The sequence below is a fragment of the Nesoenas mayeri genome (assembly GCF_963082525.1).
Source record: "Nesoenas mayeri genome assembly, chromosome: 2".
Classification (NCBI taxonomy): domain Eukaryota; kingdom Metazoa; phylum Chordata; class Aves; order Columbiformes; family Columbidae; genus Nesoenas; species Nesoenas mayeri.
In genome coordinates this window covers 144,547,146-144,572,840 of record NC_137543.1, presented here as the reverse complement: position 1 = coordinate 144,572,840, position 25,695 = coordinate 144,547,146, and the positions used below count along the sequence as shown (strand labels likewise).

Below are 25,695 nucleotides of genomic sequence, written 5' to 3'. Positions count from 1 at the left end.
TTTACGTGACTTCTTGCAAATCCACTCTGATTGTATTTTGTGGACTTTTCTATAGAATCTTCAGTTTTGGTTTGCAATTGCATTTCTTTATGGATTTACAGTTTAATACATATAAAGCATCACACATCTCCTTTTTGATTTCTTATAAGATACTGATACTTCCTCAGCTTTGCCTTCCTGCAACTGAAGAATGCTCTTCATTTTTTTAGTGCTGTGTAACAGCTGTCTTGTTCTTTCTCTACCAGCACATAGGCTATTTGTCTAATCTGGTACACCTGACCAGCAGTATTTTTAGGCCATTTTTTATATTCTTAGGAGAAAACAATACTCCACTTTGCTTCCATTTTCTAGTGTATTTCTGAAAAATTAGAGAAATATTGTAGTCGTTAGTGGTTTGTCTAAGATAACCTTTACTCACTGTATTTTCTTCTACTTGTGTATTTATTCCACTGCTGGTACTACGTTGTCATCTAAAGTGGCAGTGAAACAGAACTCCAAATCAGGATGTAGAAGTACAAAAAATCATTATTATAACTAAAGAGAAATTAATGCTGGGGAAGATGCACATGTTCTACTCCATCAGACGGAGAGCGCTGACCGAGTGTAGCAGGAGCTACTTTAAACCAGAATGCTTAAAGTGCCTTTTACAATGAGTGTTATTTCATGTTCATAGGTGTTATGTACTTAAAACTGTCTCTGAAGTTAAATGAGGAAGGAATTAAATGGTATACTTACACACCAAATTTAAAAGACCCAGGTTAATAATTGGCTTGTAATGCCTTACTATTTAGAAGTTCTTACATTCAGTTAAGTTATTCAGTGTTGTTTTTTATGGAGATATTCCAGAAAACTGCTTTCAGTTCTGGAATGACTGATCTCTTTTTAACTGAGTGAAACTTGGCAAGCCTCAGATCTCCAAGAAGCACAAAGAGTACAGGTACAATAATTTGCTATAAAAAAGATTTAATTAAATTCTGTATTTCTAAAATCATTGTGGCTGAGAAACCACCATTTTGTTTTACTTATTGTTCAGGAAAAAGGCAAAACGTAACCAGAAAACAATAAGATTCGATTTGCTCATTCTTCAGCTGCAAAATCTTTTTTTCCAAAAATAAATCTTTACGCTGCTTCTCTCTCCTTCTAATGATTGTTTTGGTGACTTGCTGGTGAAAATGAAAACAGGAAGAAAGACAATAGTTTGCAAAGAGTCTTTTCACTTGGGAAATATTGCTTTATAGCAGCTGTAGTATAATCTGTCATAACTCCAAATATAACAGAGAAGTACAAAAAGAAAGCAACAATGGTAAGTGCCTCCCTGGGTATTTCATGGTAATTACAGCTTTCTGGCTGAGAGAGCTGATGGCTAAAGGCAATTTAGACATTTAAACTGACCAGTTTGATTTCTGTCCTTTTAGGTCAAGATCACTTTATTAACAGGCACATAGATTGATGCGTACCCAAGATTTTCTGGAGTGAGGTGCAGTTTCAGAAGACGGCCTTCAAAAACATAGGTAAAAGTGACAGAAGCAACCGTATGATAACCGAGGTGTATCTAAATGACAGCCAGAAGAGTATCGTGACCACCATCTACAGTTTACCTTGACTGCCATTGCTGTTTTGTACAGTTCTTAAAACGGAGGAGATGGTGTGTCTGGTTGTCCTATACATACTATTGCAAAATGTTCACCAAGTGTTCTTTTCCACGAGGAAAATACACTTTAAGATGTAAATTAACACATTATTTTCTTCAGCAGTGAGCCATGGAGTGAAATTTTAAAAAGCTGACTACAACAGGATTTAACATTTTCTAAAAAGACACACAGAAATTCCAGTTTAGGAGAGACCCATTGCTTCACTTATGCCTCTTTCCAGATCAGTTTTGTTTGCAGTATTCCCTTGCTGTAAAAAGACTCCAGAGGTGTAGATAGGAAGCACCGTGGTTATGGAAGTGCCATCATTTTGGTGAATTTTAGTCCTGTGCCCAGTGGGAACAGGGAAAGCAGTGTGGAGAGCAGGGGCAGAGTCCGCTGGTGGGCCTGAGCACAGGGCTCAGCTGTGGCAGGTTAGCCTGCTTTTAATGGCACAAAGGCCTAGGTTACATTTTTTAATACTCCTGGGAAACCAGACAACAATAATGGTCAGATATGTACCCAAGGGACAAGTAAAAATCATTCAACATCAAAACAGAGACTGAAAACCCACAATTAATCTTTTAAGCAGAAAATCTCATTATTTTTTACCTCCAGTGCTGAATGCATTTTTTTTTTGTGTAAAACTTCAGCAAAATACTAGAACAGGATTGTTTCTATACCTGCCATGAGCTACAGCATCTGGAGAGCTCTTTCTCATCTCTGTCAGCCATTCAGAGGGCAGGTGGTCGCAGACACATGTCCTGCTCCACTGACCTGCTCTGGCTTGTTCTTCATGGCCAGAGTACTTGATCCATTCTCAGCTGGACCTGCTGACAGAACAGGCTGGTTTTGCCCCAAAGTCCACAAGCTCTCCTGTACATTGATAGCAATTAGCCTCACGACGGCAGCTCATTCGGACATGCTTGGTTTGTCTGCTTCACCTGCCACGTGTATGATCTGCTGTGCCTGCACCGGTGTGCACACGCAGCACAGTTAACTGGGACCAGCCCGGCTTTGTACTGAGGATCTCCAGCCCTGTGTTTGATAGGACTGCAATCACTGATGCTTTGTGGCACATAAATTGTCTTTCACTGACATGCAAGTTGTGGGAGGGCAGCGTGTCCCCAGCAGGAGGTACTGCAGAGAGAATTCCTTCTGCCCTTTCCTCTAACATACTGCGAGAATAAATCACCTACTCAGCTCTTTGGTGCTTAAGTGATACCATGGAGTCCTTCACTGACCTGTAGACAGAGATAACAGCACTTTGATCTAGCACTGATTAAAACTGTTAGTCTGATGTTTGTCTACTGTTTCAGAATAATTATATTACAACAAAAATAAAGTTGAAAAGTAGAATTTGATTATAAAAGTAAATCTGGGATGAGTGAAATAAGGACAAGAGGACTGTTCTTTAACATTAATATTCAAGGATATCCTAAAGGCATGCAAGAGGCTTTGACATCAAATTCCCTAATATTTGCAGAATATAAGAGAGTTCTGGAGCTTGCATTATGAGTCAAAAAACAAGAGAATATTTGTTTGGCCTCTGCAACACAAGTGAAACAAATTAGTGGATCTGTAATTTAACTATTACACCCATTAGCACAGCTGTTAAAGGTGGTTGCTTTTCCCAGATTTCACAGATAGTTTTGGTTTGGGGAGGGTTGCCATGCCATTGACAAGCTAGTAAATATAGTCTTTTTGTCATGTAATTTTTTACTACTCTGTGCTGAAAGTATGACTCATTCGTACAACACATAAAAGTGGATCCAGATGATGTCACTGTGCAAGTTTCTACTCTGTGCTCTGCAAGCTACCTTCCCAGCCTGTCAGTGACAAAGAATATATATCAGAAACATCCAGTAACTAAGTGATTTCTTTCTGTACGTGCCACATGGAGGAGAAGTCAATATTTATACCTCACACTTGATGGAATTCATTAAATATATTTTGCTAAATAACACTCTGTATTACATATTCCTTGTCTAATATTTGCCCATGAAGAAGTATTTGTTATGTGAATTGAATGCCTGGTTAAGAACTAAATGAGTACAACATATTTAATATTTATTTGGTAGCACAACACAGTAGACACAGGGGAGGTGAGAGAGAATGTAAATATAGGAGGAAGAAAAAGTTATTAAAAGGCACAGAGAGAAGATGAAATATTTCTACATGACTACAGTGATTCTGAGAAAAGTAAATAAGAAGATAAGCCCAGATCTTTGGATTTTAGAATTTAAAAGTGAAATATTTTCAGTAACAAATAATATTTAAAGAGGACTGTAAATGACTATTCACAGCAGACATGATTTTTCTAAAAATATATTGCTTCAGGAGAACTCCAGAGGTGATCCGCTTCTCTAAATCTGGACCATTTGAGTTCTTCATGTTTAGGGCACCTTTTATCTTCAGTGAGAGGTTCTTAGTACGAGAAATCTTTATTTTTAATTTTCTGTTGTTTTAGTCTGTGATGTAGTGAGTGAAATTCATACCACGGAAAAATCTAATAACAACAACAACAACAAAATTCCCACATTGTTGAGAGCTGTTAGTGCTCTGTTGAAGACTACTTACTGGAGAGGTTAGTTATGGAGAAATGGGACTTGGTGAGAAATTATATTGCAGAATTTTGGTAAAGAAAGTGTTTTGGACAGTAATTTTTTTTCCCCTGAAAATAACATTTCACACTTGTAATGAAAGTAACATGACCTGCTTTATTTTCTGAAATATATTTACTGAGAGCAAATGGAAGTCACAACTGTATAGGCAGGGGAAGGATTTTGGCCATTTATGTCATGATTTGAAAAAGCTCAAATATAATCTACCAGCAGCAAGATGTTGTGATACGTTTAACACTGAACTTTTACTGTCATAAAAGTGACTGTAAGAAGTAAATAAATCTCTACTTCATATCATATAAATGTAAGAAAAGCTACATCAGTTATTATAATGTTTGTTTTAGCAGATATGTGTTTGCCTGGCTGTGGGTAGGGTTTCAAAGGTGTCCTTTTAGTAAATACAATCACGGAATAATCCAACCGTATTTCCTTATATTGGTTTCTAGCTATGTACTTCTGCTGTGTAATTGTGATTATCCAATCCAAACTGGCCTTCCTAGGAATTTCTGTTTGGTATCTGCATAGACTGGAATTCCTCTGGCATCATCTGTTTGTTTTTTTTTTCCAATCACAATTAAGTGCACTGTTATATTTAATGTGGAATTTGAAGCGTTTTAAAAGGATATTTATGTGAAAGACGTGTTTACATACATCATGTTGATGGTCTTCATATGCTTAGTTCTGCTGTTTTGCACTGTGTAACAACAGTCTGCCAACTTTGTTAACGTAAGCCTGAAATGCAAAAAATACATCACTTGAAATTTAATTTCTTTATGTGAATAAAGCATTTTGAACATCTTGAGCAAATGTCAAAGTTTTATCCTCAGTTTTGAACTGTACAGCAATTTACCACAAGCAAATTCTGTGGTACAGAAACACCAGTCTTGAGTAAATATTGTAGTTTACATTCATCTCTCACAGCTTGCAATTTACTCTCTGAAGGGATTCAATCCTTTTATTGAAGTGATACCTCAAAACTCAAATGTTGTCCATGATTAATTCCTACATACACTTGCTGTAATAAGCTCTTTCCCTTGTACTGTTGGCATGTTGTGCTTCTGATTGCACAGTAGCTCTGTGCATGGTCATAATTACATGTACTAATCTATTTTATGGTGATGTGGTTTTGGTTTTGGATTTGACTGTTTTTTTCTTCTCCAGCATTTTATGGTGCTTAGGAGGGTATCTTAGCAAATATCACAAACACACATAACTGCGATTAGTTCTGTACTAACACATGGGATTGTATCATCTGAGATTTTCTCTCTTCATAACAATAAGCAAATTCTCTGATGATATTTAAACTCATTCTTTTCATTTGCCAAATCAAATTATTTTTTAAATTACTCCTAACATCAGCTCTGCTGTGGTAAGGAATACAAGGAAGGACCAACAAGGAACAAAACATTGCTGAAAGAATTATGCAGAGAATTAAAATCAACTGAAATGGAATATAAATGTTAGGAGACTGGTTGCAGGTACCACTGAATTACTATTGTTACCTTATTTAGTGCCTAGATGGTTCACATTTTTCCTGTACAAGACACAGCATAGTGCGGGACCTGACAGAGACACGGTGAAACCACACGCACACAGGGGAGTGAAGCAGCCCTCACGTAGCAGCCATCTTGTATCACCTCTTCATGGTCCTCTAGTTTGCTCTCCCAGCTCTTGTCTTAATGTTAGAGCAGATAAAGTTGGCAAAAACGGTAAAGATATTCCTCTGAGGTATTTTAGGTCTGCACACTTTTTTTTTTAATCACATCGGCAGTTACTGTGAAGTAGAAAACAATCTTGGAAGGGTCATGCATCTATGATATAAAATGTTCTCTCCGGATAAATAGTTCTTTGCCCCCTGGTGGTGAACTAATTTTGAAAAATACTACAAAACACTTTTAGGAAAATTTACTTGAAATTAAAGAGAGATACTAATTGCGTCAGTGAATACAGGTAAAAGTAAACTGCTAACCAATATGTATTGTGTCAAATACAATTAAGGAAAAACCTGCTATGAACAAGCTCCATCAATCTTTGATAGTCACTGCAGAATAGAACAAAAGGAGTCAACATCATAGTTTGAAAACATTCAACATTCCAATATCACGTTTCTTATTTTGCTTTTTCTGGAGGAGGTTAACACAAATGTTTTGACAACATAGTGTAGCCTTGAGAGTCCCCAGTTTCCAGTGTTCTTACATTATGGACTGTGGGAATTACATTCATCTGCACGGCATCTTTCAATATGCCGCTTTCTGGAAATCAGTAACGTAGTTCCACACAGTTAGAGCTCTCATTATGGAAAACTAGGATAACATTCCTGGACGAAAATGTTAAAGGAGCTGTACATATTTCTAAAAGTTGTCTAGAGGTTTTTTCAGCTTGTGTATACTGAGCATCTCCATATGTGAATGGAGTACCAGGATGTCATTCTTGGTAATAACAGAATTGACACTGGAAGTCATCCACTTGCAGTTTAAGCCATAGATCATCTTGAAAGGTGTCAAGAATACATTGTTTAAAAATATGGCATAAGCTTTCTCATCACTGATTTTGTTTTGTCTTTTAATTCTTGTGCCTCCTAAACTTCTGCATAAGACAGTGCTTGCTGATGTTCTTCTTTGGTAAAGTACATGTTGCAATACAATGAAAGACTATTGCCATGTCATGCAGCAAAACATTATGCATTTATGCTGAAAAAGGACATTTATAATGATTAAGGCTTCCATATGTTGGCTTTATACTATCAGGATATGGCTGATATGTTGAAAATTAACTTGCTTTTCCTGTCCCACAGCCTGTGAGTCATCTTGTATGATGTGAATGTGGCTTCAGGTAGCACTTTGGTTTGGAAAATAGCATCACAGGGCATGGCATGTTCAGTAGTCAGGGATTATTCAGGTTTTGACATTAATGATGTAACATGAGGAAATAGAGGATAAAAAAAAAAAAAAAGGAGTAACATAGCTAAAAGAGATGACTGAGCTGCCCAGACCAGGCACAAATTAGCTATTTCCTAAATAATATTCTTTCATGTCTGATGGACCGTAATAGCTTTCTGTTTTTAGCTCTGTTGCTTCTCTTTCCATTCCCACATTTCCTTCTCATTACTTTGACTTATGTCTGGCCTAAGGTAACAGCTGGCCTACACAAACGGCATATTCCTTACAAATCTTTCAGTGAGCAGGGTTGCTATAAAGGGACGCTGTCCCCGCTTCTTTTCCCACTGCCACGCTGGATGTTGCCTTCCCTCAGTCTCCATTCCTCTGCTTGTGTGGCTATGCTCTAAACTGCATTTGCAAAATGATCTGGCTTTAAAAAGATCCCTTAAAAAGGCAACAACCAGACCACTTGCCTATCGGGAAGGAGCACTCCAGGACCCCTTGGAGCAAGGTTACTGCTGTCTCGCTTGCCGCTTTTGCAGGAGAACCCTCTCTTCCGCTGCAAGTCCTCAAACGTTCCTGCCAGCTGTGAAACAGAATTCCTCCCTCCGCTCTGCTTAGCCTCACTGCTCGGGAACAGCTTGCTTTCAGCTCTCCGGCTGCACTTATACAAAGGTTTTTTCCAATGGGAAAGCCAGTTTAAGCCAGGCAGTTTCCTGCCTGTGCTGCCCTCTTGTTCTTGCTCCTTCACCACAGTTCGCTGTCCCCTTGATTGCGCCGATGCAGCTGTTTGTGGGATGTGCTGTAAACTGGATCACTGAAATAACTCAGTTTTTGTGTGTATATGTAAATGTATGCAAACAGCTTTGTAAAAAAAAAAAACAAAACAAAAAAACCCACAAAAACCAAAACACCAAAACCCCCCCAAACTGGATCATTTCAGTAATTTGATTTATAATGTGGCCCATAAAGAGTTGAATTAGCACAGTTGAAGAGGCAGCGAACAGCAGCACAGAGGTGGGAGCAAGCGCCTGGGCTGGGGGAAGGGCGCAGGAAACTCTTCAGCCAGCTTTGTTAGCAGAGAAAACTACTGCTAATATACAAAACCACATAGAGCCACTAAACTAAACAGCCGGAATAGAAAACTGGAATAGACTGCACAATAGTCAGCCTCCCAAATCACCGGAGATAAGGCTTTATCTTTAGGAAGAAAAGGGGTGGTCCCTTAATAAGCTGTTTCCCCTCGATGTCATCTATTCGAGACATGAAAATCGCAGGCTGTTTAGTTATTCAGAATATGATCGTGTGAATCCTACTGGGCTTATGGAACACGTTGGTCTTTCAGTGCTGTTAAAAACGCTAATAACAACTGGTTCATGCCTCAGGCCGTGGGTGCTACTGTCAATTAGTGTCAGAAGAGAGATTTATTTAAACAAATTATTTCTGTATACGCTGCTTTCCCTCACGGTTTGCAAAGGAGAGCTTCGTGATTCAGTGATACCTGCCTGTGTGTGCGGGCAAACTTGGGGCAGAGAAAGAAAATGCCATCCTTGCCTTCATAGCTCTCCATATTAAAGGAGCTGCCGAGCTGAGGACACTAAATACAGAATTAAAAACCTTTCTCTGATCCTCTAGCCATTTAACTGTCATGACTGAGTCACAGAAAAAAATACTAATATCTCCCAACGCAAGTAGTTTTAGACTGTAATGAAAAAGCCGTGCGTAATCCTCTACTTTCTCCTCTACATTTGCGTCAGATTTCTCAGTACTGAGATTTCAGTCGTCACCACTGTTCACCCAACTCACCCATCATGGCATGTGTCACTGGAAATTTCTCATGTGTATCGTTGCAGGCTCACAGCAAAGGCAAGCCTTGCTGAATTTGATTGTTTGGTTTGTATTCTAGAGCTTTCTCTGAAACCAGGAAAATGGACTTTTAATTTAACTGATTTATTTTGTATTGTGGAAGCCTAGTGTGACTTGGATTAATTGAAGTGTTGGAGAAGAGGGAAGGACTCCAATGACTCACCAAGAAAAAATAATGTCTCATGACTTTAAAGAGGAAACCATAAAAATAAGACGATAATAACTCATCATTATTATGGTGGTACTTATGGAATTTTAATAGAATTTAAAGAATTTTCTTCCCAAAATGTCAGTATTTGTTATTGGAGTACAGAATGTTTTCAATGTAAACATTTAAACTAATCTAATAGCCTAGAGTTAAAAGAAAAGTCCTTTTTAGAAAATTTATATGTGGTATCAGGCCTTCCCCTCCATTGGTTTAAGGAGCAAAATAAAAACGAGTATTCAAATTTTCCACATTGTTAAAACCCATTGGACTTAAATATGAGATATCTCTTAAATATGTATTTTAAATAACCATAATCCCATTATCATCAGTGCATTTTTCCCCTATTATTCTTCTTAAGTTCACATTCCTCTTGAATGAAACCATAATTTATCTGAAGAATTTCAAGATGTTTCTTTCAAAATTGCTATCACCAGCTGTTGTTCTCAACAGGACTGAAGCCACAAGATACCTGCAATTGGTGGTCAGTGTTAGGACAGTTATTCCTAGGCTCAGCAGAACGGAATAGAACATCTGCATTTATCGGGTTTTTTAAGGCTATTTTAACATCTCCAGCAGGAGCTGCAGAGGTGGATTTTGAAATAACAAATGCTTCTCTTCGATGTTGATCATTGCACTAGATCAATCTAACCAAGGAGCTTAGAGGCTAAGGAGGCAAGATGCAGTAGATATGGAAAATACAGAATGACTGAGAAGGTAAGGAGGGTTTGGAAAGCGTCTATTAAGGGGAATGGACTGTTGTTAATCTCACATTTAAAAAAATCTTTAGCCTAGTTTAAAAATAATATTACCTTACTGAACTCTTCATTTGTCCCTGGTTTCTGAGGGTAATTTGCATATTTAAACCTTGTTCTACAACCATATGAGTAGGTAACTTTTGAATCCAAAGCTGATGCTTTTATGCAAAAAGGCTTGAAAGTAAGAAGAACATAGATATGCCAAGCAACAAAGGGAATTTATGCTATAAATACTGGTGTGCAAACCAGGACAGATTAAGAAAATAAGGAAGAGGGAATTGATCTATATTAGGTGCAGTTACTCCAGCAAAACAAAGCACCTGATAAATTAGCAAGTCCATGAATTTCTCTTTACTTTGTCATTTTCTAAAAAAAGCATTGTTTTTTGGCTTTGTGATCAAGTGGGAGAAGCATTTTTTAAGATGATCAGAATGAACAGTTAAGCACGCCTTTTTAAAAAGGGTGAGTTAAAGAGAGTCTACATCTGGCACTATTGGTTAAATTATCATTTCCTGGCAAATGGGTTTAGGTGTCTTTTCAGAAAACAGAGCCGGAGGCAGAATCATGACCCTAACAGCCCAGTGGGCATGCATGTGGGATATGGAAACATGAGTTTAAATATCAATCTAATTAATATTTAAATAGTTTGTACTGAAGGGAACTGTTTCAATAGACGAGAATACCTAAGACTACTCTATACTTGATGAGTTGGAAAATTGATAATGGTTACATTGATTCAAGTCCTTATTCTGAATTAAGCAGGGCGTACTTTAAAGGCACATCTTGCTATTCCCATAAGATATCCAAGGCAGTGCTTTACTGTAAAGAGATTTTGTAGATGGTGCCTGCCTCCTCTTCGGTGAATTTAGATGCATAAAACGTTACCACTTGGGATTTTTTTATACTGGAAAAACTATTCTCTGGGCTTGATTCAGTTCACGGATACTTTTGGGGTGAATGAATCTGTCTGTTCTTAAGAGATGATTCTCACAGTGAGTTACTGACCAGGCCTTGCTTCAGCAGAGGTAAACAGATGGGGTGTCCCAAGGAGTCTGAGCAGAGAAAAGTGAGTTAATGTTAATGATGTGTACTGTTGAGCCATTAAGTCTCCATCTAATTTCTCATCTGGCATTCATGCTTAACGTTAATTTAAGCAAGGACAGAATGAAAGGTCCAGGGAGAACATCTTAAAAATCGAGTTCAGGCTGACAGCATGGTGGAGTGATTTTCGGGTAGAACAGCTTACAGTAATCAAACGCATCCTTGAAGAATTAATAAATCCAGCGCGCAGGGCGCCGGGGGCAGCGCCGCCCGTGCAGCCGCTCCGCCGCGGCGCTCGCCCTCCCGCGGGCACCGGCCACGGCCACCCCGGAATCGCCCCAGCGCTCCCCGCACCGAGGGCAGCGGAGTGCGGGGCGCCGGCTGCCGGCCCTCAGGACCTGGCTCCCCGGCCGAGTAACGGCTGCTCAGGTCGGGGGCCCAGGGCCCGCTCCCGGCCGCCGGGGAGCTCGGGGGGCGGGAATTGCGCTCGGGGTCACCCGGGGTGCGGGGGGACCCGGGAAGGGCGGGAGCGCGGGGGAAGGGCCGGCAGGCGGCGCGGGGCGAGCGCGCGCACCGCAGCGGCCGCGCGGGGACCGCTCGTGCCAGAGCGGCGCTGCCGCGCGCCAGTCGCCCTTCCCCCGCAGCCCATCGACTGCGCGAGCGCCAGCGGTTGCCGAGGTACCTGACGTCACAGGCTGCAGAGGCGGCGATTGGCCAGGCGCGGAGCGCTGTCTCCCCCTCCGCGGGACGCGCGGCCGGCGGGGCCGGGCCTGTCTCTCTCCCCTCAGTGCGGAGCCGCCGCCGGGGCGTGCGCGGCCTCAGTGGTGCGTCTGCGGCCACGTCCTCGCTGCCGCCGGGCGGAGGTCATGGGCCGGCCGCGGCCCGCGCCGCGCCTCCGGCTGCTGCCGTTCCTGGCGCTGTTGGCGCTGCTGGCGCCCCGCGCCCGCGCCTGGGACAGCGGCGACCTGGAGCTCTTCGACCTGGTGGAGGAGGTGCCGCGGAACTTCTATGACTTCCTGGGGGTGCAGCAGGTGAGCGAGGGACCGGGCCCACCGACTGCCCGGCTCGGGCCTTGAGGCGCGCCGCCCCGCCGCCCCCTGCCCCGGCCCCCTCCCGCGGGCACGGGCCTCGCCTGTCACCGCCGTCCCTGCCTGCACCGAACGTGGCTGGCTGGCTCCCCTCTCCCGCCCCCCTGCGCTGCCGCCACCCGGCTGCTCCCGCGGCACCGGGCAAGCCGCCGGCGCCGAGCCTCCCACCCGGCGCTGGCAGCCGCCTCCTGCCCTGGCAGCCGTGCGGCGGCCCGGCTCTGCCGCTGCAGTCCGGGCTCACCCCGCGCCCCGGCTCCCGAGGCTCAGACAAGGCTCCTGTCCCCTCCCCAGCCTTTTCCTTCTCTCTGCAGTAGCTCCACTCTCCTCCGGGTCCTTTTATATTTTTTTTTGTCGTTCTGCTCCAACCATGAATCATCCCTCCAGCTCCCACGGTACCATACTGCCTGTTGCTCTTCTGAATATATCCCTTTTTCTCCAAATGTAACTATAGCTAGTCAAAAGTAGCTCGTGGTCTTCTCCTACTTCCCGTACCTATCCTGGATGTGGCTATTTCTCATCTTTCCCTCATTCTGCGTAGCTGCTTGGTTCCTTATCTTATTAAGATTGTGCATCACTGTGTGTTGTGGCTCCTGTTTTCTTTCACATGTGCTATGTGGTAGACTGTGACCCTTTGCCATGGTAATGACTTTTAGGTTGTTATACTTGTTTACTTTCCATGTGTCTTGGTTATTGTGCATTGTTTACACCTCCCTTTGCTAGGCAACACTTAAGATTATCCTTAAAGCATGTATTTTGCACCTTCAGGTAATTTTCATGCGTGTGTAGTCAAAACAGGAACTCCTGTTCCGAACACTTTTACCCCATATTTCTTGTGTATGTATTAGATGTGGTTGCTGATTTTGCTGCCACTTGGCACCTTCAACTTGTGTCACTTGTCCTGACTCCCAGTTGATGGCCTTCCTCAGTTCTAGATGCTCTGCTCTGTGTGTGTGATCTTGCTTGGTCTCTCTTCATACGTTTTACCAATCTTCTTGTTGTTTCTTCCAGTCAGTATTCCTCTCATCAGTAGTTAAATATGCAGTTCTTTATAATCTGTTACTTCACCCAGAGACCTGCAAAGGACACTTTGTTCTTTGTCTCCTAGCACCTAAATGTTCTGGTGGGTGATCCTGTTATTTGAATGGCTTCCCTGACAATGTTAAAGTTTCTAGTGTAGTTCTGGTAGTTTTTCAGACTAATAGCTGTATTTTCAGGTGCATTTCATTAGAGCCATGTCTAAAAGAGAGGGAAGGTTTCTGCAGTATCTAAGGGTCCTGTTTTAGAAACTGCTGGCTGTGGTCGTTAATGATATTTGGGGGACTGAGAGTCAGTTTCATCTTTCTTTCTTTTACTCCTTGAGTATCTGTGGAAGCATAATATGGAATACCATAAAATATACAGCACAGCAAACACTGATACCCAAGTTTCACTTTCATGAGCCTAAAAATCTAGATGTTCATTCCTCAAAGGCAATTTTAGTGTTAGATAATGTAAGGATACAAAATTTTGTTCGTTTCACTTAGTGGTGCTCAGATCTGGTGTGCCACTCTCTGTTAATATCTTCCACAATCCCTTTTTCTAGGGCAGAGTCTGTATCTTGCACAATAAGTTTAGAAAAATACAATATTACTTTTAGCAAGCAAATATTTTCCTAGTTCACACTTACAGTCTTAATGGAGAACTTGAATCACTTTTAATATGTGAGCAGGGAAAAAGTTGGTGGAAGTGCAACACAAATGAAAGGAAGTTTTGCTCATTATAAGCATATGCTAGTTGCTTATAATGTAATTATACACAAGAATTGAGGTATAAATAGCATTAGATGATTTGCACATGCAGCAGAATATACCAGAATTACTATGAGTACAGTAATAGAGCATACAATGTTGAAGTTGAGCTTCAATAGGAATTCGTAAGCATTGGAAGATGCTGTATAGGTTTACAGATTCTTCCACACTGTATCCTTGTCCCTGGTGCTTGCTTCTCCAGCTCTGACCTATACCTGAAGCTTCAAACCAGTTACTGAAGTGGGGTTCTGACTTGCAGTGACTCCTGCAGCTGTTCAAGTTACCGTATGGAAGGGTAACTGATCTTGTAATGGGGTTAAGGGAAGTGCACAAATCTTGAGTGTGCTGTATCCTACCTGTGTCTTAACACAAAGCTGCCTTCTACTATAATGTCTGTATGTCCTGTTTGCATGTTTCTTCAGGTTTACTGCTCTTTTTAAAAACTGTCTTAATGGAGCTTACTGCCTATTTTGTATGTCACTGTTGTTTTAGTTGGGATGCCTTTGACTAGAATGCTCTGGTTAACTTATTGTAGTTCTGGTGCTAGTGGTTTTATTCCCTGTACTTAGATGTTTCTCTTGGCCTTTTAGCACAAGAGAGTCAGAGTGTGTGTGACAATGGCCTTTGTGGCTGTGTTTTAACTGTGTCTGTGGCTGTTTAGTAATCTTTCATTCATCAAAGTTTGCTTTCCCCTCTTCTGCCCCTCTGTATTCCTCTTGGCACTCATTGCCTTGTATCGTGTTCTGATAATCCCTTCTTCATTGTGTACTTGTAGAGGAGAAAGTATTTCTCCATTATGCAAGATGTAGCTTCTTTGTCTGAGATATGGATGCTCAACCATGTCTGTTAACAGTAGTATATCAGGGCTGCCAGATTTTTTCCAAACGTGTCATCTTGTGTTTTGAAAAAATACATGGAATGACTCCAATGCCTCCTCAAGGCATTAAAGCAACTTAGGTTTTGATAGTAGAATTGTGGTACCAGCTGCTTTTTGAACCTCATACGCCATGTCAGAAGTTGATGTTGACCTCAACTGACAAGGTGCAGAAGGCATTCTGGAGAGTCCTGTAGCTCTCTGGCATCCTTTGATGAAGCCTCTGACTGCTGGAATTTTCCCTGGAATTTGAGAGAAATGATTTTTTGTTTTGTTTTGTTGCTAGTCTATGCCTATGCGAGTAAGGGTCTCATGTTTTGTCTTTTTGAGGGCCCTGTGGAAGCCTCCTGGCACTGTCAGGTAACTGTCATCCAGCATTGCCAGGGTGTTAGGTTTGAAACTACTGTAGCATTTTCCAAGAGCAGTGACCGAGTTGGAGGATGATCTAATGAAAGCAGTTTTTGTTGTGAATGTGGAATGACTCGAAGAGAGTAAGGTTGTGACTGTTTTGACTATTAGAATAACTGTCCTCAGAGCTTGACTTCAAGGAGGTGTTGGCTGAGAAATATGCAAATACTCACGGAATGGTTGAGATTGGAAGGAACCTCTGGAGATCATTTTGTCCAACTCCCAAGTGTTAGGAATAAGCACCTAGATTAAAAAGTATCAGATATTTACACAAGAACACAAGGTATGTATTTGCTAATCTATCAGATGGAATAGAAGGTTAGCATCTATAAGAAGTTTTGCGTTGTTCCCGTTGCTGTTCTGAACAATGTTGTAATTGTTCTACCTTCCTAGTTTTTTGATTATTCTTAAATTGATTGTTCTTAAATTCTCAAGAAGTTTGACCTAGCAGAATGGGGAGATAACCTCTGACTTGAGAAACCATTACATTTCCATGTTCTTCAAATGGTTACTGAAGTTTTGTCAAAATGAAGAAAATAGAATCATAAACTCTTGACAGATCAGACTAAATAGTATTAATCTAAAAACTTGGATGAAGCAGCAGAATTAAATCAGAGGCTATGCAAACTCAGTAATAAAACTACCCTGTTACCTGAGAATGAAAACATGCAAATGTGAAGTCAGCTTTTTGGAAAAATTCCAGGAAGATCTGGGGAGCTACAAGTTTGTGTGGCAGGCAAGCAAACTGATCCAAGTTAATTTTATTATCTCTTACAGCCTTCAATAGCTGATACCTCCATCAATATGGTATGCTCTGGATTAATCAGTTAGGCACCAGTTTGAACCTGTGGACCTCCTTTTCAAAATATGCTTTTGCTTATAACTGTTTATGTGGCCTCAAGGGAATTACCTGCTCCTGCACTCATTTTGGCTTGCAGTCAGGAAAGCAGTACATGCCTCTGAATGTATTTTGAAACTTTGTGATATGGTTCTTTGATACCAGGGATCTGATCAGTAGATTTTTAGGAAACATTGTTTGTGAATATGTGTTAAAATGCATGAGCTGTGTTGCTAGAATTGGCCTGTGCAGAGCAGTATGTTATGTTTCAGTGAGGACCAAGGAATTTCTGAGTAAGGTTTTGGCTTCTACTGGTAATCAGATAAGGGAACGGGTTTGCATTGAAAATTGTGCTAAGCCTGTGCAGTGTGTGAAAGGAAACACACAAAATTTCTCCAGGTACCCTTTGAGGGAGTAGAAAAGGCTCTAGGAGCTGAAGTTCCTGAGGGAGAGTTAACACATGGGTAGGGTTTGCTGGCCAACACTGCAGATAAATAGATAACCCCCGAAAAATATTGAGAGAGATGTTTTCTTCAGTATTAGCTTATGCCTTCCTTGTGGCACATGAGATTTATTTTGAACCAGGCTCTAATACATTAATTTGGCTTTACTGTAGAGAGCTAAGAGCATTGTATCCATGTAATTGCTAGATGGTAGGTTTGCTAGATGATGCTGCAGCACAAAATCAAAACTGCACATACAGAACCTGATTTTGGTCGTTTAGCCTGTGAGACACTGGTATGTTAGCAACTCCAAGAAAGTGCAAGGCGTGAAAACCAAGAAGTCGGATTTCTTTAGCTGTGGGAAGCTACAAACCCTCTAGATGAGCTGGATGTATTGGGCTAATAGGCTCCTTTCAAGAACACTGGAACAGAAGAGCTGTGTGTACCTTGGCAAATAGCAGGATCTGACAGTCTGTAGAACGCAGTGTTTGGTGCTGAGGAACTGGTGTCCATACTGTTTGCATTTCAGGGATTTTTTTGTTGTTGGTGGTGGTAAACTAATTCCAGGTTGGCTGCATGGACTCAATGCCCGTTTTTGTTGAAGCATGCTGTCTGTGCTCCTTGTTTTACAACTTACAGTTCAGTTCTGTCCAAAAGAAATGTAGTTCATCCACTCCAGGACTGCTTCATGATGCACAGTCAGTGGATACAATATGGAAATCCTCATCTGCGCTAAAAAATGGAGGTAGATGCACCTTTAAGACTATAGTTTATAGTAAATGGCTGAAGCTGAATTTTATGTCTTGGCATTGCCCTGTAAGAAGCTTTCCTGGAATAAGCCCTACGACAAATTGTGTGCTTTCATGGTATTACAAGGCATTATGGGAGACTTAAGAAAATTCTCGGTAGTAGGTATTTGTGTAGTCTTTTTTATGCAAGTGTTTTGACTGATGACATGCAGTGCCTATATCACAACAGTTCTAAAGTTGTGAATTCATATGTTATGTAAGTTAAGTTCTTTGACATAGACTTGGGAACCTGTTTTTCAGAAAGAATGGCAATCTCCAAAGCTGTCAATGTTATATCGTCTGGCACTGCCATAGTTTTGGCTTTGAATGGGCCACTGTATAGAAAAAAAAAGAATCTAGATAAAGCTATTTTTGCTGTAGAGCTTTTTGGGAACTTTGAGTACACAGAGCAGTTCCCTCAAGTAAGAAGAGTCACGTGAGGGAAAGCTGTATGTATTCAAGGAATACTCTCAAATCCTCAGCAAGAACAGCCTACTTGTACCGACACAGGTCTTCTGTCTCCACTGGCAGGCAGTGTGCATATAAGGAGGACAAGGAAGGGCAAATGATGAGAGATATCCCAGCAACTCAGCAATTTGTTTTTTCTTCCTAGTGACAACCTGGATCATACTCCAAAGACTTATTTTGGTTGTTCTTCTAATGCTTAAGGCAGTTATCCTCACTGCTGCTTTTTAAGGTTAACATATGTGGGTGCAGTGTTACTAAAATCCTGGAGTGTGCATCATCTGCAAATGTTCTAGGGAAAATCTGGGTTGATAATACTGCTTCAATCTTCCAGGCTTTGGAAGTATTTGATATAGTGAGATAGAGCTTCACACATATGCAATTATGACATCACTTTTTGAGATGATTGTGTCAAAACTATGAGCTGTAGGCTTTTCTTGCTTTGTTTGGTAAGATGATTTTGTCTTTGCATGACAAATAAGATATTCATTGTGACCTTTGACAATATTGTGCCATGAAGTGACATGAGCCATGTAGCAGCTTGATACTCAGTAACTTATCTTGGAGGAATCAAAGTTGTTGGGCTAGTGATTAAACATCACATCTAATAGTCTAAGCCTATTTCAAGATTGTTTTCTACTTCTTGTTCACAATATTTGTTAAGCAGGTCTAGTAGTCTTGGAATGCATTAGATTTTAAGGCAATGTCAATCATAGCGTTGGAGTTTTCAGTTGGAAAGATGAAATATATTTCAACTTTCTTGCTCCAAACTGTCAAAAATAACTAAGTTCTGTGATATACCAACTAGGTGATAGAAGTCGCAGACCTTTATTTAGACAGTGAGGGATCATAGTAATTTTTGAAACTGTACGTTTATTTAAGTGGTGGATGAGGGAGTGGTTCTTCTAAATTGGTTTTTTTTTTTGACTTCAGGAATTGGCTACTATTATGGAGTTACAGCCAAAAAAGCCCCCCAAAGTCCCCAAAGATACTATTAACATTGAGGCAGCAATAGACTTCATTGCAGTAGTTCAAACAAAAATAACATTAGAAAATCCAGATTTGTTTCTAGTGGCTTTAGCTGTAATCTCAGTATATTCAAGAAAAGTAATTGTGTGTTTTTCTCAGTATGTTATTGAGACATATTTCAGCATCCCTTCATGGTTTTAAACTTCCTATTTGAGCCTGTTACTTATTAGTTATACATGGAAGCAAGATTTCCAACAGTTCTGGAAATTCTGCTTTTCATAAAAAAAATATTAAATTGTGTGAAGTCATTGTTGAGATTATTCACTTGGATCCTATAGAACAAAGTTGTTCTGAGCTATTGCGTAGTTTAATTGCTCACGAGAGTCACCACAGAGAGCACTTATGGTAACTGCTCACATTTGTAACCAAGGATGGTGCAGGATATGCGTTGTCATGTGTGTGTTCTGGTTGTGTTTTGCTTTTTTTCAACAGTGCTGAACTTACATTCTATAAGTGCTCTGACATGTATCTTGTGTGCATAAGGTTCCCTAATGTTTTTGTTTACAGTTGCTACATTTTAAAATGATCAAGACATCTAAACTTGTAAAACTTGTATTTTCCATAAAAATGAGTTTTCTGTGCTGTTTCCTATTAAATTTCTGCTTGGATGTTGTCCAAGGAGATCCTGGGTTTTTTTGCTTTCATTGTTGCCTCCTTTCTTAATAACACAAAAGTGTTTCAGAATCTGCCCTTACAAGTAGTTATAAAGACATTTAACTTTCCCTGACAATTCATTCATGTAATATTTTCCTTATTTCTTTCAGATAATATTTTTCATAGTTTTCTTCTTTCTTGCTATGTAGAAGGACATATAGCAATAGGAAACTACCATGGTTGGGAACCCAAGGGAACTAACAGCATGCAAAGTGCTGTGAAAAGGATAAAACAAGCAGTCTCTTTTTTTTTTCCTGTCTGCAGCAGCAGTAGTGTTTCAGCTGTTCCTATCTATACTTCCAGCTTCACTAATCCTTTAAGAATGTATCCATAATAGCCTGATCTCCAAATAGGAGAAATAAAAAATGGGCTGTATTTCTTCCTAGAAGTTCTGTGTTTGGCCTGTAATTCATTGAAGGGAGTGACCAGTTTCTTGGTGAGGAATGGTAGGTGACCTGTGCTGGTGGCCTCTGGTGTTTACACAAGGCTGTGTTTTATGCTTGTTTCAAATTCATCTCCTTTGCTGAAGCTCTCATGAATGTGCCTGTGCTGGTATCTAAAACAATAATTAATCTAACAAAAAGTTTCGTAAATGATTTCCTAGTGGCCTTTTAACTACTTGACTGCTATGGATTGTAGCTGTCATGTTTGTAAAGCTGAGTAAAGAAAAATCTTAGAGGCAGCCTTAATTTCATTCTGCTGAATGATAAATCTTTTATGTTTCATCTAGAGTCATTTTACAGTTAAGGTTAACACTGTTTTCTAATCAGATATAGGGAAAACGATGGCTTTAACGGAGATATTTAGAGGTATCTATGGTGCTATTTGGACTTTAAGTACTTGGTAAAATTTAAAAAATAAAATGAAAATTCAGCATATAGAATGTTCCTTAGTTGGGTTTGTGCTCCTTGTGTTCTCAGCAGAGCCAGTAACAAAGAGGATGTGGTGCTGTCACACAGTCAAGACAGTAAGAATGAGGGTAGAAGTGATAACAAAGAGTTTTTCATCTATAATAACAAGTCTGATATTAAAATGAATAAAAGGAGAGGAAATTAATATATATCTGAAATGTTTTTGTTTTCCATGGCATCCTAGTGGGCTAACAAAATTCATGCAGTGTATCAAAACCTGCAGTTTTGCTTTTCATTTGCTTTTGCTTAGCTGTATGCTGTGCCTGTTAAAAGTTTGCTTCCCTCAGTTTTGGGTTCCTAAACAGTAGTATATATATGTATAGTATGTTTTGATTAGTGGTGTTTTTTGTTGTTGTTGTTGTGGGTTTTTTTGTTTTGTTTTGTTTTCACTACAGCTTAGAATTGTTGTTTTTCCCCAAATTATGAGGAGATTTGGGATTTCTGAGTTTCTTTAGCTTCTTGTTTGTTTGTTATCCTTGTTTACATGTTACTAGCTCTGTATAATAGTGATTTGTAACCAATCTTATGTATGTGGTAATGTGTTGTACACATGGTTTACATTACAGTTATGTAAACAATAACACAGTTTGAGTGTAACACTTGAAAATATAGTTGTGTATTATGGGGTTCCTATCTGATGGATTGCTTAAGTGCAAATTTCTTAAATGACCTGGCTCACAGGCCTTACAAAACTGTTCATGATGTCAAGCAAACAAGTAGTGGAATGAGAAGAAAATTCATAAGTGGTCCTTCAACTGTGCTAGATCTGAAATTCTTTCTTCACAGTGTTAACCTGGAAAACAGAGCAAACGAGAAGGTGCATAGGAGCTGTTGAAATAAAGTCACTGTTCAATCTTCCTCTGGCTAAGGAGGGAAGGAACAACTAGGGGAGACTGTCTTGCTTTTATACAAGGGCTGCAATTCTGAAATGCTGCTGTCTCCAACACTATAAAGTACTTTTGTTGAAGAAAGCATTCAGTGCTGATAAGGACATGAGAAACATGTGAAGTGGCTTTATTGCACTGATTTGGGGTGAATGGCCCCTTCTCCTTGAGGGGGCAATAATTGTTTTTACCCCTGAAAATATGGCAAATGATTCTGTAGTCTAGTTGATCAATGACTTATTAAATTTCAAACTGATTTTGACTGGCTTTTTTTATTTAATAATCACCACTTCATAGCCAGTGATTCCTATGATGTTCTTTTATGGCATATAAATGCTGTAAAAGGAGAGCAGAAGAGCTGTATGACATTTGATTTTGTGACAGTTTATAATCATATTGGTAATTTCTTTACTGGATTTTGTGCCTAACAGTGGCTACTATGATGTTACAGTAGAAAAAAAAAAAAAGTGTGTAAAATTTCATGCTATGTGGAAGTTTCTTCCTACTTCCTATTAAGAATTATTTAAAATTTTATTAAATGCACAGGAAAATTTATTCAATTCAAGCACTTCTTTCAGTTGATTAAAAATTTGAAATAAACTTGTTTTCCAACTTACGTCTACTTGTCTGTTAAATAGAAATTATTTCTTCTGTCAGTTTGTAACCTGTGTGGTACATAGTTTTTGTTCTACTGAATATTTTCATTCTAGCTCCAGTAGCTTTTCAACACTACAAGCTAACCTAGCAACATTTGAAACAAAATAGTTAATTTGAATGTTGGACTGTATCTGTTGAGATAGTATTTCAACAGTTAAAATACAGGTTGAGGGTGTCAGCTAGTCGGTTGTCTTTTGCAACTCAAAATGGTGAAAGAACAATCCTCTTTTGTATGTAAGTTATGTACTATATTTAAAAATGAAGTATAACTGACTTACATTCATGTTCACTTACACAGTACAGAGTTCACATACTGGAGGACACCAGTAGACCATTTAGTTAATCTTTTTGGTCTTTCTGTTTTCTGGTTGAGTAATACTACTAATAGGTGTTTAACCAGAAAGCTGTGCTAATTTTTTTTGGAAAAAAAATCCAGTCCTCTGTGTACCAGATAGAGACTAATCTATCACTGAGTTACTGACTTGCTAATTTCATCAGTCATGATGATTTATGCCTTTTGCACACTTATACTTACCTTTCTTACCTACAAATGGATATGATTTATAGACACTTTAATTTTCTGGTGGAGGTGCAGGCCACTAGTTAGTAAATGTACATTTAAGGACAATAAATGAAGCAGATCAGCAGCTTACTGGTTTCCGAGGCCCTGCAATTCATAGATTAAAAATCACTGCCTGTCCCTGTGTAGTTAGATATTCTTTTTATCACTGTCTCTGTGCAGTTAGATATTCTTTTGGTCATTGGAGATACCTACTTCTATTTTATTTTTGAATTGTTATTTTTGGCTCCGTAGTGCCACGCAGTATGGCTTCTGAAGAGGTTTTATTTTCTGAGTAAACATGTATCAGTTAAGAAATAATGTTTCTTTCTCTGTTTGTTTTTTAATGTTATTTGCAGTTGAGAGTACCAAACACCTTTTCCTTGTCTTGATTGCAAATGTTTAGTAATAGTCTAGTATTTTGTCTCCTGGTGCCTGTGAGGGCCTGCTTCGATTCCCTAATCTTCTTGGTCTCTAGTTAGGGCACCGCTCCTTGGATGCCTTTGAGGAGCGCTGGTTGCTGTTAACGTGCTTTCGATGATTTCTACCCTGGTTTCTTAATATTTATTTACTTCTGTATAATCCTTTCACTTCTTTTGTAAATAAAAATAATAAAGCCAGTGGCAATAGATGGTGTTACCTGGGGAGAGCATGTGAACCTGTCCACGTTTTACAGTCCTTTTGCACCTCATTTGTACCTCTCAGCCTCCACAGTTTCTGATTAGTAACACTAACAGGTTCATTCCTGGTGGTGCATTTTAGTCAGCTGGTGCTGCACAGTCAGTTTGGAGAACCATCAGCAATGTGTCTTGGATTGCTCAATGGTTTGTAATTGCCAGCTTCAAGCTCTGCTCTGTGTAGGCATGGTTTAAAGGTGATAGACTCTTACCTACACTGAATCTTATGTGTTTTTTGCCAGATCGCTTGGTTTGGCATTCCCTTGCTAGTGTCTAGTATCTACCCAAAATGCATAGTGTCACGTAAGAACTGTGAGATTTCACTGCATGCTCTGCTCTTCAGGTTGTCATTGCCAAGTACTGAATAAAGCCAGTCCCAGCACCGATCCACCAGCAGGAGACCTTTCAGCTGCCTATTCGCTCCCTCAAAACTGACCATTAAACCTTGCTTTTTGTATCCTTTTAGTTTTCTATTTGTAAGACTATTTCTTCCCATCCTGTGACAAGCTAGTTTCCTTGATAACCTTTGGTGTGGAACTTCGACAAAAACTTTTTAAAAATCGGAGTATACTGTCTCTGCCAGATCCCCTCTCTCTATCCTGATGTCCTCTGATAACTGGGGTGGGTTTGTGAGGCACGGCTATGCAACATCTTTTCCAACAGACCATGTTTGTCCCTGTCTACAGTGACTTTATTTTTATAGCCCCTGCTGCTGTTAGTAAGGATGGCATCAGATTTTCTGCTCTGTAATTCTCTGTGTGTTGTGTGTGGGGTTTTTTTTGGTGTGTGTGTGTCTGTGTGGATGGGAATCACATTCGCAGCCTGCCAGCTCCCTGGTGGCAGTCTTTGCAGTTCTGGGTTACCTTCCTCACCTGCAGGTCTGCAGCTTTGTACATAAATTTTGTTCAGCAATCTCAGGTAAAAGCCATGGTCCTGGCAACTTCTTAGCATCTAATTTGCCTGTTTGAAGCAATATGCCTTTATATTTATTTCAAGTTGAATTAGCTTCTCTTGACTCACGTTGCTATTGTAGTTACTGTTCATTAGGAGGAAGAAGAGCTGCTTTTATGCAGTTTTCCTGTTCTACTAACTGTTACATGTGTATGATTAAGCACATTTTTCTTAGGAGTTCAGTCTTTTAACTGAGATATTCTGAAGGACTTCAGGAATATATCATCTGCTCCTGGTCACTTTGCTTTACTGATGAGCATTAACTCTGTAACACCTCAGTCTTGGACAATAGTTCTCTTTTCAGAAGGTAAAATGGAAGGCTTGGGTTTGGATTATTAGTGAAGATTTAAGCAGAGTTGGTTTAGGGTTTTTTCCCCTCCTTTCAACTTATGGTATCTTTACACCATAGTAATTCTATGGATTTATTAGTTCCTATTAAGGTTCTTACTGTGATCTACTGAAGTTTATAGTTTTGGAAACAATCAATTTTATGTTTTCTATCGAATGCTAGCATTCTGAGGAGAAACATGAGAGGGTTTTACAAAATGCCCTTGCTTCTAGAAGTTCTTAAAAGACAGAAACTTGTAAAAATAAATTTTGCAGCAGAGAACTTGTTTGAAATGCAAGAACTTAAAGTGAACATATTAAAGCTAAAAGGTGTATTGAATTTCAGTGCTTTAGTACAGTTCTTTAGTGTACAATCTGTTTTCCTTTTTCTGCTAAATAGAGTTGATCTATTTATTGTTCAGAGACCTGATAAACTCCTACTTGTGGGTACTATCTAAAGTAACAAAACCCTGTATCTAATCCTACCTGTTGCTTCTGTGCCGTGCATGTGCCTTGACTAACACCAAGAGATGTGAATTTAGGGCAGACTTGGCTACTTGGTAACTACATTGCTGAAGTGACCTCGTAGAAATCAAGTTAGAGAACTCAAAGAAACAATAACTAGAAAAAGACTATGGGGTAGTGAAAGACTAGATCAAACTGCATTTTCTGGGAAGTCTAGGTTTGGAGGTACTACGGGTGCAGAGTTCAGATGGACAATTTCATAAGAGAGGTGTTGGTGGTAAATATTTCTTAGTTTGAGAGACCTTGACAGTTGGATCTAGGACTGACTTGTGTAGGCTTCACTTTGTCATAGAGAGATAGCAATTAAAAGACATAGGTGCAATGAAACCTCATTTAGTATTGCAGCTGATTTTTATCACAGATGTCTTAGCTTTATCTTAATTCGTGGTAAAACCATAATGTCTAATTCTATCGGTCTTTGAAGTTGTAAGTGTGAGTATACTATATTTAAATCTGAAATGTTTAGGTAATACAACATTCTCCCTATAAAAGGGTTAGAGTTTGAGAGAAATGTGCTTGAAGTAAAAACCAATAGCCTAATAATAGAGAACTTTAATCCTGATATTACATTTCCTATTTTAAACCATGATGTTTTAAAGATTTCAGTACAAAGCATCTGTTTGCATTCATTTTGTAGTGTTTGAAGTCTATAAAATTAATTGGGACACTATTTTTGTTTAAAAAGTGCTCTTACATAGATTGTCATTTTTCATTGCAAAATGTAGACTGCTTGCAAATGTATTTGTGATTATAAACACTGCTTAACATTCAATATGTATAGCCATATTTTCCTTCTAGGATATAATTTTGTCTTTTATGTGTTTGCCTT

The 25,695-nt window shown here is 39.6% G+C and overlaps 1 protein-coding gene across 1 annotated transcript in view; it reads left to right on the top strand.

Annotated features, from left to right (window-relative positions):
* The first annotated feature begins 11,804 nt into the window (after positions 1-11,804).
* The window catches only part of DNAJC1 (DnaJ heat shock protein family (Hsp40) member C1), a 103,603-nt gene continuing 89,712 nt past the window's right edge, over positions 11,805-25,695 (top strand). The window contains exon 1 of the mRNA XM_080339716.1: positions 11,805-12,032. Coding sequence (XP_080195842.1) covers positions 11,868-12,032 — 165 coding nt within the window. The 5' untranslated portion in view covers positions 11,805-11,867. The remainder of the gene's footprint in view (positions 12,033-25,695) is intronic.